We start from the raw sequence: 13,088 nt of genomic DNA on the forward strand, positions 1-13,088 counted from the left end.
GGTAAAATAGAAAGTGAGTACGTGATTTAATAATTTTAAAATTATGATACATGATTTAGGTATTTTGAAAACTTATATACGCTTCGATAAAAAGCTGTAAAATCAATCCCTTAAACTATTTACTTAGATAAATGGAAAGAAAATAAAATTATTTATTGATCAAAATATCTTATCCTTCTCAACCTAGGCTATAGAAGACTTAAATATTCTTTGTATGGGTGGGTATGACATATAATTTTAAATTAATATTTATTTTATCTTAATAATTAAAAATTATTATTAATCAAAATAAAATCTACAATTTAAAATTATTAATATTATTTTTAAAAATAATATTTATTACAGTTCAACATTATTTTGAAACCTAAAAAATTATTATTGTCAACTAAAATATTAAAATATGATAGAATTATTGCCAACTAAAATATTAAACTACAAAAAGTATCGACAATAAATTTTACTTGAAAATAATTTACAATCACTATTAAGTAGTTGCCAACCAAACTATATATTAGATATTGTCAATCACAAATATTACTTAAAAATAATCTTTAAGTACAATAAAATTGTACTTAATATTAAACTACAGTTTGTACTTCCTGATACCAAAATAAGTAGCTCACTTTTTTATACATAATATTCTAGAGCTATACAAAATTGGGGTTGTCATATTAACATAATCTATCAAAATCAAAAAGAGAATATCATCTTTAGAAATACCAATCTCTTCTCCGATGAGCATCGCATGAAAAGCATCATCTTCTTCTTGTTCTCTTCTAGAAATAGATACACAACAAGTATAATTTTATCTAGAACACCAACACAAATTAGTGCTTTGTAGAGTTTCTAATTCGCATTTTGTTGGCGAAATGACTTATTTTCAATCACTAAAGTTGAACGATCAATTGCGGCAACAACTTCCTTGACATTAATGTCGATAACTGAATTTTTCTTACTGCCATATGAATCAATAGATGCAATCTTTCTCTTCCTTGATCAATCATCAAATGGTGGACTATCAGGGATCACACCGAAATTCTCATGTTCATCATCTAGTCCAAGATCTCTTTGTTCTTCCTCTAAAATAATTTCAACATTTCTTTCTGTAATAGTAGAAGCTCTTTGACCATTTGCCCTATCATGAGCAAACAACTTTAACAACTTCTTATAATCAGGTACAGGGGTATATCTCCACTTCTTGATTAATGGATTAGCCTAGACAAATTTAAACATAATTAGAAATACAGTAGTAACTATATTTATTATTGGTCTGAGTGAAGCAAATCAATCAAGCAGACAGGTGAATCAATGTAACAGAGGAGGCAAAAAAACAAGAGGTTGTGTTCCACTAGCAATAATTGGAAATCTTTTCTTTAAAACCCCAAAAGCTCTCTTGATTGCACCGCGAAGAGATGCATGTTGAAGATTGAATAGCACTTTTGTATTTGTAAGGCCACATCTCGAATATTATTTCAAGTGATAACAAATTCCTCGATAAGGGGTAATCAAGTCCCTCTTCAATATAAATCCAAAGTCAACTAAATAATATTTACCTACCACCAAATCAAAGATATAAGTTACTGATATTTACTTTCAAATATTGTCCACTAAAGAACATTAATTGTAAAATAGATAGCATGAGGAATTATCAATTTATCATGTTTAGATAGAGCATTTTTTATGATTCGAGAATTAGATGCAGTTCCTTCCCTTCTGGCTAGGACATATATGAACTTCAAATCAAAGGAGCATCCAACCAACACATTGGTAATTGGCCAATCCTTTCTTCCTCTATATCGAGGTGCATTTACATCAGATATCTTAACACGTATATGAATTCCATCTAATATACCAACACAATCTTGCAATTAAAAGACAATCGACATATGTGTCTATAAAGTATATTATAAAACTTCTAAAGTTCAAAATGATTAAAAAAACCCTTAAAATAAGGATAGAATCTGTTGCTACTCTCTATATGTGGAGGAATTTTAGATCATTGATTTATAAATGCAGCATGAAGGCCAATAATAGCTTTTAAGACTTCATGAAAGTGATTACTAGTAGTCCTTGTACTACGAAAGAAAAAACTCAGTTCTCGATTTTTGACATCATGACCAAGCAAATATAAAAATTTAGCAACTTTTTCTTCAACACTTGAATTCCTATTACCTTTTATCCTATTGTTGTGCTTTAATATTTCACACAAGCGTCTAAAACCATCCAAATTCACCCTAAGAATACTATGGTATGCGTCGCTAGAAGTGATAAGTTTGTGTAATAAAACACGTCAAACATTATCTTTTTGTTCATTACTCTCCGTCAAACCCTTGCTACAAGTTGCTGAGGAACAACAGAAATGTTGTCAGGGAAAGATCGAAGATGTTGCCACAGACGTGTGATGCACAGACACGTGATGCACAGACGCTGCCTCTTCGGATGGAGAAAATAAGTTGGGGAAAGAGAAATGAAAAGTCACATAAAGTTTATAATTTTGTGAGAAAGAGATGGTATATGCGTCATTTAGTTTTCCATCATTCGTTTTCCACCCGATTTGACGGTGATCAATTTTTGCTTCAAAATCAACCACTGATGGATTATGTTTCCTTTTTCCCCCAAAAGTTTAATGAAGGAAACGATGAAAAATTATCTACTATGGAAAACTTTCTCTAATTTTGATCTCCACTCTCTCATGTAAACATAGCATTAGCATGTAGAAGACATTGAACTCCTAATCTTCATTTTTTTCCCCTTAGTATAAATAAATTAAATGTTCGTTAAAAGTTTGATACTTGGTAAGAATATGTTAATTGAAAATTTTAAATAATTTATTAAATTAAATAAAAATGCATATGTATTTAAATAGTTAGTGTATACAAATTATAAATTATTTACAAATAATATCACATATAAAATTTGTGAGCTCATCTCAAGTAACTCAATGTTATCGACATCATAATAAAATAAGATAAATCATAAAAATATTTTTATTTTAATATAGTAACCCTTATATAAAGAAAATTAAACATTCAACTAGACATTTTGTACTAACTCATACTTCTCAATAAATAATTAAGTTTAAATTGAATAAATAAATTTATAATAGCATAAATTCATTGATAATTAAATAAATTTAAAATTTTAAATAATCAAATATATTTGAATTGAACTTGGAAACAAATTAAGCTTAATATAAATTTGAACCAAAGAAATCAAACCATTTTAAATTCATTTTACACTTGGCTTTACTTACCTAGATTATCTCATGGATAAGTTTGGCTAGATCTAATCTAAATAATGCTCATTATTTGAAATTATTCATAATGATTAATTAAACGATAAGCGACAATTTAAACATGATTAGTGAATAGTGATCCGTGGTGACGTCATCTTCGTGCCCGCCGCAAGTATAGCGTTGGGGAAGTGAGGCGATAAATAGCAGGATCGACTTCTTCTTCCCCTGCGGCATCAAGGGCAGCCGCAGTCTTCTTTCTTTCTCCTTCTCTCTCCCTCTCTGTCTCACGCATGACGAGTGGAGGTTCCCTCGTGATGGAATAATCCCGAGGTATAATCCTTTCACCGCCAGTTTGGTTCCTTTCGCTGGTGCTTTCGGACCAAGTTGCCCCGATTCCTCAACTCTGGGGTCTTTTTTTCTTGCCGTGTCGGTTGTTCGACGTGAGAGGGCAAGATCGAGGGAGGAAGCATCGGGCTCAGATCGGAAATTCTGCGTAATCGGAGGTATCGTTTCTCTTAATTAGGTGTTGTCGTTTGCTAGTTTTGTTTCAATCTTGGGTTATTTATTTATTTATTTATTGGATCCGTGTGCCAAAATCGTTTGTTTTTTAGTTTTACAAAAAAAGTAAGAATTTTCAGAAGTGGAAGAACTAGGACAGTGGTTGTCTTTATGCTAATGTTTTTATTTGGTGTTTTTTTGATGAATGTGTTGCTGTCTTTGCAAACGACTCCGATTCAGTGGGAAAGCCTTCATTTTGGAGGCGATAGAGGCGTATTCCTGGGAATCGTGCTATCTCTGGTACTGGTAGTCCGTCTCTAATGTGTAATCGAGGGGAACCCGGATCCTTCGATTGTTCTTGCTTTGTCTCTGGATATTCTCAGTCTCTGCGGCCTGAGATGGAAATTAGCGCAGCTATGGATGATTCTCCTCGCGTCAAGTTCCTTTGCAGCTTTGGTGGAAGCATCCTCCCGCGCCCACTCGACGGCAGACTCCGCTATGTGGGAGGAGAGACCCGAATCATGAATGTTCCTCGTGACATCTCGTACCACGACCTCTTGGTTCGGGTGCGGGAACTCTTTGATGGGGTGTCGTTAATCAAGTACCAACAGCCGGACGAGGACCTTGATGCCTTGGTGTCGGTTGTGAATGATGAGGATGTAATGAACATGATGGAGGAGTATGATAAGTTCATCACAATTGGTGATGGCCAGACATGGTTGAGGATCTTTCTTTTCTCACAATGTCCTGATCAAGATGTAGCCACCATGGGTGGTCCACACTATGATGCTGATGATAGGAAAGCTGAGCGGAGGTACATCGATGCCATCAACAACCTCATTGATGTCAAATCCACATCACCTCCTGATGTTTCTGAGCATTATTTTGGGCATCTGAGCATTGACGGGGGAATTCCCAATCAGGTTAATTTGTGTCACCTTACCATTCCGTCTCATGAGCAAAGATATAGTGAAATGGATACACCTCGTAGCCCTGCTTTGTTCTCTCCAGGATGTTTTGCTGCTAACGATTCACATGAATTCTCACCTCCACCATCACCTGCTAGATTTTACCATGAAGCTGGGGAGGTCCGTGATCAGATTTTGGAGGATTGCATTCAGCACACAGGAGGTCACCAGCTGCATCAGTATGATCTTCATTGTCCATCAACAGCAGAAAGTTATGTATGGATGCCTCCGGGAGCAGTTTTGCAAGAAAAATCTGGATTTCCGGCTAATTTGGGTCATTCTCATAATATGATCAAGGGGAACAGTCTTTGTGAGCATTGTCGCATGGCTCTCCAGAGGAACCATTGTCTCATGCCAGATGCACGTTTCCATGAGATTCGCTGGAAGCATGGGCTACCATACTCGGAACAGTCAAACATAAATGAATATATAGGGAATTTTCCAAATTTTTGCACTGGTTGTTTTGGTAGCAAAGATCCATGTATGCCAAATCGAGACCTTAAGATGGGGCATGGTATCTATGTCAAAGAACATAATGAGCAACATCCCATGCTTAATGACTCGCACAATTGCGAACGCGGATGGGCCGTCCACAACAACCATATTACTCTTAGAGTTGAGGATATGAGGATGCATCAAAATGGAACTGGTAGGATAAGCGAACAATATATTGATGGTAATATGATGAATGCTACACACGGGAACATTAATGACAAGCAATCATTCCCTTACAATTGCATCAGCCACAATGATTCACATTACATCCAATATGGAGCTAATATTAGAAACGAAGTTTTTGTACCTCAACATACAACTGGAGCTATTCCAGGAGCAAATGTGCCAGGATTTGAAGATGCTGCTATTCGGTATCAGAATCAGCCTTCTGCATATGGAGCAGATAGTCCTTACCAAGGTCTGAACAATTTGCACCCAGCCCAATCTTTATGGAGAAATAGGCAGGCCCCGTTTCACCCTGGAACATCACACGAACTTGCTGGTTCAATAATAATGAATGGTCCAGACCCAGCTCTTATAAGATATAAGCAGGAGGGAAGTCCAAGATTCCCCTATGTTTTGGTTGATAACGAGATTCCAAATGCTCTCTCTTCCCAGAATAACTGTCATAAGCTGGTTAGCTTTGAAGAATTTGCAGCTGCAGATCATGAACATCAATGTGATACTAGAACAAATCCAAACAGCAGTGATCAGGATGTCATTCTTCCCCTTGCATCAGTTTATACTGGTTTACATGTAAAAGTTCCTTCTAAAGAAATTCCACTTGTGCCAGCACCACTGTACCAAATTGACAAAGAATCTGCTATTTCTAGTGTCACCGCCCACAAACCTGCTTTCCAAATGCAAGCCACATCCAAAAACAATACGACTTTAGAAGGGCAGGAGAAGCAACATGTGATTTCAAATGAACCTGATGTATATATTACTCTTTCTCCAAAACATAAACTTTTTGAAGTTTCCATAAAAGAATTGCAGCTTTCTGAAGTGGAAGAAGACACAAACAAACATCTTGATGCTGACAGTAATGTTGCTCATGGAGACAGGGACATGCTGGGGGAGAACTTGAATTTTTTACCTGAGTTGATTGCTTCTGTGAAAAAAGCAGTTTTGGAAGGTGCTGAGGAGGTGGTGACCATGGCCCAATCAAATTCTGGATTGGATTCTACTTCTGGAAAGAAAGAATCATTATGTGAACACAAACCAAAAGTGAGTTTGGTTTTCATCATTTTGTGTGACTTCTTTATTCTCAGTGTTATTCTTATTGCTATTTGCTATTATTTGCAGGATGCCAATGCAGATGTTCAAGCTGACTTAACAGGAAATAGTGAACTGCCCATGACAGTTGAACATGGAAATTCGGCTAAAGGGTTGCAGGTCTCATTTAGTTAAAATGCTTATGTTCCTTCATCCTCACAACTTTTTCATGTCTGTGTCTGCTTAGTTTCATTACCTTTTTCCTTATGCAGAACCAGAATGCAAATCTAGATGTTCAGGCAGACTTGGAAGGAACCAGTGAAAATGAGAAACTTTGTAAAATTGAGCTCACAACTGCCGAAGCTGAAGCTTTATCAAAGGGGTTACAGGTCTCTTGTTATCACATTTCTTTTTTTTGTTTTTAATCTTCCTGGTTGTATCATTTACTGTAACCTTGATTATTCTTAAGACTATAAAAAATGATGACCTGGAAGAGATTCGACAACTGGGGTCAGGCACATTTGGATCAGTCTATTATGGAAAATGGAGAGGTTCTGATGTCGCCATTAAAAGAATAAAAGCTAGCTGCTTTGCAGGGAAGCCATCCGAGAGAGAACGTCTGGTAGTTTATACGTTTTATTTATCTTAATGTTTATTTTTTGTATTTACTAATCATACTATAATTCTAATGTTCTTTGTTATGTTGTCGATACTTTGCTAATTTTTGTAGTTGCCATTTTCTACTTGTGCATGTATAAGAGAGCATCTTTGAATTTTATCTTTGTCATACTTTCACCAATGCCAACCTATCCTTTAGATGTAGTGCCAATGCTAGTATATATGAATGTTTTAGATAGAAAGAATATTGCAATATACAAAGGTGTGATCCATTTCTTGCTTAGTGAGGGATTGTTTTCACACTGATTATGAATTTTGTCCTGGCTGGAGAAACAGCACTGCAAACTTTTGAAGCCTATTGTACATCAAAACTACTAGCATCTCATTATTGCCTATGGTATTACAGTCTGAAAAATGTCAACCCTGAAAATCATATAAGGATAAAGGGTATTTTCTACTTCTAGTTTACTACGCAATTCAATCAATATTGTGTGAATTCTGTCATACCTTCAAAAATGAAGCTAATCATTTCCTTCTTACAATTAAATCATGAATAAAGTTCTATGGCACCAACCTTTGTGTGTGCTTTTTTTTGAGAAAGGAATGTGTTGCAGACCATAATAGCATGTCTTTGATGGACAGTGTGGAAAATTTTTAATGCCATACACTGTTTTTTTTCCCCTGTCATTGTACCGTAATGTTGCAAACTTTTAAATTGGAAGTATATATTTTTCCCATACAATCTTCTTCCATAGATTTTTTTTTGTATACCCATGTACTAGTCAATCTTTTAAGGCTTTTACCAGTTCCCAGTGGGCGCATGACATCACTGACGACCTGGGGTTTACCCCACCATACGCCTATGGCCTGTGTACCTGCATTTACCTCCCTCCTGGTACTAGCGGGGCCGCGAAGGTAGCGGATCTACTTTTAAGGCTTTTACCAAAATTTCAGAAGCCTACTTTTTTTTTGTGGTTTGTTGCTTTTTGTTTTTTGTTATTATTGAGAATTCCTCTGTGCTTAATTTTTCATCTGTATATTCAATTAATGCCAATTGCTGATGTTTGCAGTTACAGATTTCTGGAAAAAGGCTCTAATAATGAGTTGCTTTATCCCAACATTCTTTCATTTTAATATCAATTGCTGATATTTGCAGATTGCAGATTTCTGGAAAGAGGCTCTAATAATGAGTTGCTTGCATCATCCCAACATTGTTTCATTTTATGGCGTAGTCCGTGATGGCCCTGATGGTTGCTTAGCAACTGTAACGGAGTTCATGGTCAATGGATCACTTAAACAGTTTCTGCAAAAGAAAGACCGGTATATGGAGCAATAATTTAGCAGAGTTAAATTGAGTACACTAGGTCATTGTTCACTACATGATGCTAGTTAAGTAGAAGTCTTAACGAGTTTATGATGTGTTGTTTTCTGCAAACAGGACTGTTGACCGCCGCAAACGACTAATAATAGCCATGGATGTTGCATTTGGAATGGAGTATTTGCATGAAAAGAACATAGTTCATTTTGATCTCAAGTGCGAAAATTTGTTAGTTAATATGAGAGATCCACATCGTCCCGTGTGTAAGGTACCTATTCAATTTGTTTGTATGTTTCAAGGTATTTGTTGGAATTCAAGCTCGGTTATGCATGATTGATCTTGAGGACATCCAATAACTTTGTCATCAATCGCATACCAGATTGGTGACCTCGGTTTATCAAAAGTAAAGCAGCACACATTGGTATCAGGTGGTCTTCGGGGTACTTTACCATGGATGGCACCAGAGCTTCTAAGTGGAAAAAGCAATATGGTGTCTGAAAAGGTTAGATTCTGTGTATGATCTGTCGCTACACAAATCTCCTTACACATTTACCTGTTCATCCTGTCTTTTGTTAATTTCTTTCTTTTGGGCTTGTGCCTCTGTAGATTGATGTTTATTCATATGGAATTGTGATGTGGGAGCTGCTTACTGGGGAAGATCCTTATGCGGATATGCGTTGTGCTTCGATCATAGGTATACTTCATAGTTAATTCAAACATTTGCTTATGAATTCTCATAAACCAACTTCAATATAGTGAACTTCTGTACATTGATTTATTGTTCTTTTTTCCACATAGGTGGCATTGTAAACAACAGCATACGCCCTAAAATTCCAACCTGGTGCGATCCTGAATGGAAATCCTTAATGGAAACTTGTTGGTCTTCTGATCCCACATTGAGGCCATCGTTTTCTGAGATATCTCAGACGTTGCGGAAAATGGCTGCAGCAATTAACTTGAAGTGATCCTTGATGGTGAAGGAATGTGTACAAACTTCTGCTTTTGTGCAATCGTATTCTCATATATATATTAGTGTGTTTACTGCAAAACAAAGCATCTCGGAGGATGATCAGAGGCATCCATGGGAATCGGTAATGCTACCATACATCGTCCCATGTAGTGCAAATATACCTTCAAATGATGTGTACAGAGATGTCGCTCCCGAATAAAGGAGACAGATTTAGAAGAAACAAGAAAAGTGAGCAAAATCTTGTGTCCTCTAGCTGGATCCATATCTAGTGTTCTCTAGAAGGCTGCTGTCTGGTTTTTAAAGTATGCAGCTTTCTTTCCAGATGATCTTATGATACCAAACAGGTGATCCCCTTTGTCAATTATCGAATCTGAGATGGTGTCTTTTGCATAGATATACTATTTCTTCCTTGTATGGATATTTTGTTAATTTTTTTCTTGTTAAACCTTGTAAAGCAATTTTCTTTGGGCCTTGTAAAATGGCTAACATGTCCATAAACCTCTCAATTGCTACTTATTTGCTTTTCATTCTGCCTTGAGTTCCACAAGATGTACGAGGTAATAACAATTTGCATCGCATCTTACAAAATAGTCACAGGCGTGCGCCGAAGAAGACTCGTGTATCGTCCCGGCCAAGTCTCTCGAGAAGTCAGGTAAGCAAAGTACTCGGAAGAATCTATTCTTGATGTGGTGAGATTGAACTTAGTATCAAACTTTGTATCTAATCATGCACTTCTAGTTTGTCTAAAGATTTCTTCATTCAAGATGTTTTAACAATTTCGATATGCTTACCTCTTTGGTAGAAGCATTCGATACGAAAACTGGGGAGAAAGATTGACAATGATAGTCGATAAATCCTGATCGAAACGATCCAATTTGATGACCCCTATTGTAATGTACTTCCAAAAAGATAAGATGAGAATAGCAAGAACTTCCAGCAGTGTTGAAAATTCAAGTCTCAGGTTTGACCATTTGAGAATCCACCAAAGAATTATATGCCACGTGTTCTGTTTTCATTTGTTGTCTTGGTTCAACTGGGATAGCGTGTCGACCAATAGCGATTTATCAGGATCCAAAATCCCCAAAATATAAGCTACATGGGATGTACATTGAGAGGCGGAGAAAGGAAGGAGAAGAGACGAAGTGAAGGCGATGGCGAGCGCGGCGAAGGAGGGGAGCGGCGGTGTCGCCCTGGCGGCGGCGAAGTTCTGCGACTCCTGTGGCGCCTCGCCGGCCGTGCTCCACTGCCGAGCCGACGCCGCGTTTCTCTGCGGCGCCTGCGACGGGCGCGTGCACGGCGCCAACGGCCTCGCCTCCCGCCACGAGCGCGCGTGGCTCTGCCAGGTGTGCGATCGAGCGCCCGCCGCCGTAGTGTGCAAGGCCGACGCCGCCGCCCTCTGCGTCGCCTGCGACGCCGACATCCACGCCGCCAACCCTCTCGCTCGCCGCCACCACCGCGTTCCCCTGCCGCCGTTCGTCGGCACCGCGCCCGCCGCCGCCGCCTCTGTCAGCTCCACGCTCCAGGAAGACACCGCCGCCGGCCACTCGCTCCTCCACCAGGAAGCGCTGCCGCCGCGGTTCTTCTTCTCCGACGCCGATGCCTACCTGGACCTCGACTACGCCGACGAGCCGAAGGCCTCTGTCGACGAGGAAGCGGGTCCGGCCGCGTGCCTCCTGTCGCCCACCGGCGTCGGTGGTTGGCGTTTGGATCTCAACGCGATCGTATCCAAACCCGAACCGGATCTTTCCTTTTGTCACAGCGTAAATTCAATTGCTCCGGATAAACTCCATAATTTTTTTGGTATTTTCAAAAAATACCCTCCATGTTTTAGAATTGTCAAATGATTCCACTATATTTTTAATTTTCCCATCATCGTCCTAGCCTAAACAGGGACGTTTTGACTAATCCAAAACTCTCAGAGGGAGCGTTTTAAAAGTTTCTATGAAATTAAATTGTAAATCCATCGCGATTAATTAACTAGTCGCTCATCGCGCAGGAGTCGTCGGAGACGGCGGTGGTGCCGGAGGTGTCGCAGGCGGCGACATCCGCGGGGCATCCAGATATTCCCTCGCACAATAACTGGGATCCGGCGGCGGCTCGGGCGGAGCGGGAAGCGAGGCTGATGCGGTACCGGGAGAAGAGGAAGAGCCGACGGTTCGAGAAGACGATACGGTACGCGTCGAGGAAGGCCTACGCGGAGGCCCGGCCGAGGGTGAAGGGGCGGTTCGTTAAGCTAACGGAGGCGGAGATCTACTCGGGGGCGGCGGAGGCGGTGGCCGCGCTCATGGCCGACGATGACTACGGCGTCGTGCCGTCGTATTGGAATTTGAAGCCATACGCGTAGATTAATTAATCAAACTATAAGGTCTGAAATAGATGTTTGCATATTATAAATTGTGAACGAAATGCCGTACGTTGAGGGAGGAAGCTACTCAGTTTATTACTTTAGTTCCATGAAAACATTTAATTATCTCATATAATTTCTGTTACTAGAGCTGTAAATGAACCAAGCGTTCATGAATAAGTTTGGTGTTCGGCTTGGTAAGAACTTACTTATGTTCGTTTAATATACATTAGATTAATTAAACAAACAAGCTAAACAGCTCGTTAAGCTAAACAAACAAGCTTGAACACATATGTGTTCAGCTCGTTAACGTTCGTGAATAACGTTCGTGAACAATGTTCGTGAACAATGTTCATGAACCATATTTATTAATAAAACTCTTTTCAATATGATAAATAAACAATAAAATAAAATAAAATAAATTTAAATTATCAATTTTAATAACCAATCAAACAATTAAAGTTTCAAACAATCAAACAAGCTTGAATTGAGAGCTTGATAACATCTAAACGAACCAAGCTAAAATCAAGCTCAAGCTAAGCTCGAACTAAGCTCAAGCCAAGTTTGAATTGAGAGCTTGATAACATCTAAATGAACCAAGCTCAAGCCAAGCTTCAAACAAGCTCAAGCCCATAAAAAATAAACCAAACCAAGCTTGAACACTCATTTCAAAAGCTTAGTTCATTTTAATCTCGGCTCGGCTTGGTTATCTTATCAAATAAACTTGAACACCCCAAAGTTCGACTCGGTTCGGCTTGTTTATAGCCCTATCTGTTACTGAAGAAAACCCTATAATTCTAGTGTTTAATGTGATATATAAAAAAATGTAGTAAATCTAAAGAAAAAGAAAAAAAAAATCTACGAAAGCATTGTTGAAATAGTGATATATGTTTAGTCCCACATTGAAAAGAATGAAGATGTTTGATAGATTTATTAAAGGATGTGCATCAAGTGTGTTGTATTTAATTGGTGACCTTGGTAACCAAGTGGAGCATATTTATATATATGTCAAAGATGGGCAGGTGGGCACACAGATATTAAATTCTTTGGTGAACAGATGTGACAGTTAACGTGTCCGCTCATGAACAGGTGTCTCCACAACCTTTCTCAAAGGTTGCATTGTTCACTATATATACATCATTTTAACATTTTCTCGAAAATCACTTTTCATTCTCTAATTTGTCTTGGGAGAATCTATAGAATTGTTGTCTATAGATTCTACGTTGTTTTGAGTATCCTGGAGAGAATTTGTCGCTAAAACCCGGCAGCAACATAGTGGGGGCAAAATTTCCTTAAGGAAAGTGATTCACGCTCAAAACAAGGTTCCATCTTCGTACTGCTTCCAACAATCTTAAGGAAATTTTGATCCATTTTACAATGGAAGTCACTGGTTCAAAGTCTGTTTTCGATGCATTCAAATTGGACCG

The 13,088-nt window shown here is 38.4% G+C and overlaps 2 protein-coding genes across 3 annotated transcripts; both read left to right on the forward strand.

The window, feature by feature from the left end:
* The first annotated feature begins 3,433 nt into the window (after positions 1 to 3,433).
* LOC121975758 lies at positions 3,434 to 9,847 on the forward strand. Of its 2 annotated transcripts, XM_042527593.1 has the most exons (10): positions 3,436 to 3,738; positions 3,974 to 6,423; positions 6,502 to 6,591; positions 6,684 to 6,800; positions 6,881 to 7,033; positions 8,186 to 8,349; positions 8,468 to 8,615; positions 8,727 to 8,849; positions 8,954 to 9,041; positions 9,146 to 9,847. In XM_042527593.1, the coding sequence occupies exons 2-10, from the start codon at positions 4,054 to 4,056 to the stop codon at positions 9,310 to 9,312; spliced, it is 3,420 nt and encodes a 1,139-aa protein (XP_042383527.1). In that variant the 5' UTR covers positions 3,436 to 3,738; positions 3,974 to 4,053; the 3' UTR covers positions 9,313 to 9,847. The 2 variants fall into 2 exon arrangements, with proteins under 2 accessions (XP_042383529.1, XP_042383527.1); XM_042527595.1 differs by lacking the exons at positions 8,727 to 8,849; positions 8,954 to 9,041; positions 9,146 to 9,847 and having other exon boundaries at positions 3,434 to 3,738; positions 8,186 to 8,393; positions 8,468 to 8,527.
* Positions 9,848 to 10,411: 564 nt separating this feature from the next.
* On the forward strand, positions 10,412 to 11,819 carry LOC121975760 (zinc finger protein CONSTANS-LIKE 3-like). Its single transcript, XM_042527597.1, has 2 exons — positions 10,412 to 11,077; positions 11,314 to 11,819. The coding sequence occupies exons 1-2, from the start codon at positions 10,469 to 10,471 to the stop codon at positions 11,659 to 11,661; spliced, it is 957 nt and encodes a 318-aa protein (XP_042383531.1). The 5' UTR covers positions 10,412 to 10,468; the 3' UTR covers positions 11,662 to 11,819.
* Positions 11,820 to 13,088: the final 1,269 nt, after the last annotated feature.

This window comes from Zingiber officinale, chromosome 4B (genome assembly GCF_018446385.1).
Source record: "Zingiber officinale cultivar Zhangliang chromosome 4B, Zo_v1.1, whole genome shotgun sequence".
Lineage (NCBI taxonomy): Eukaryota > Viridiplantae > Streptophyta > Magnoliopsida > Zingiberales > Zingiberaceae > Zingiber > Zingiber officinale.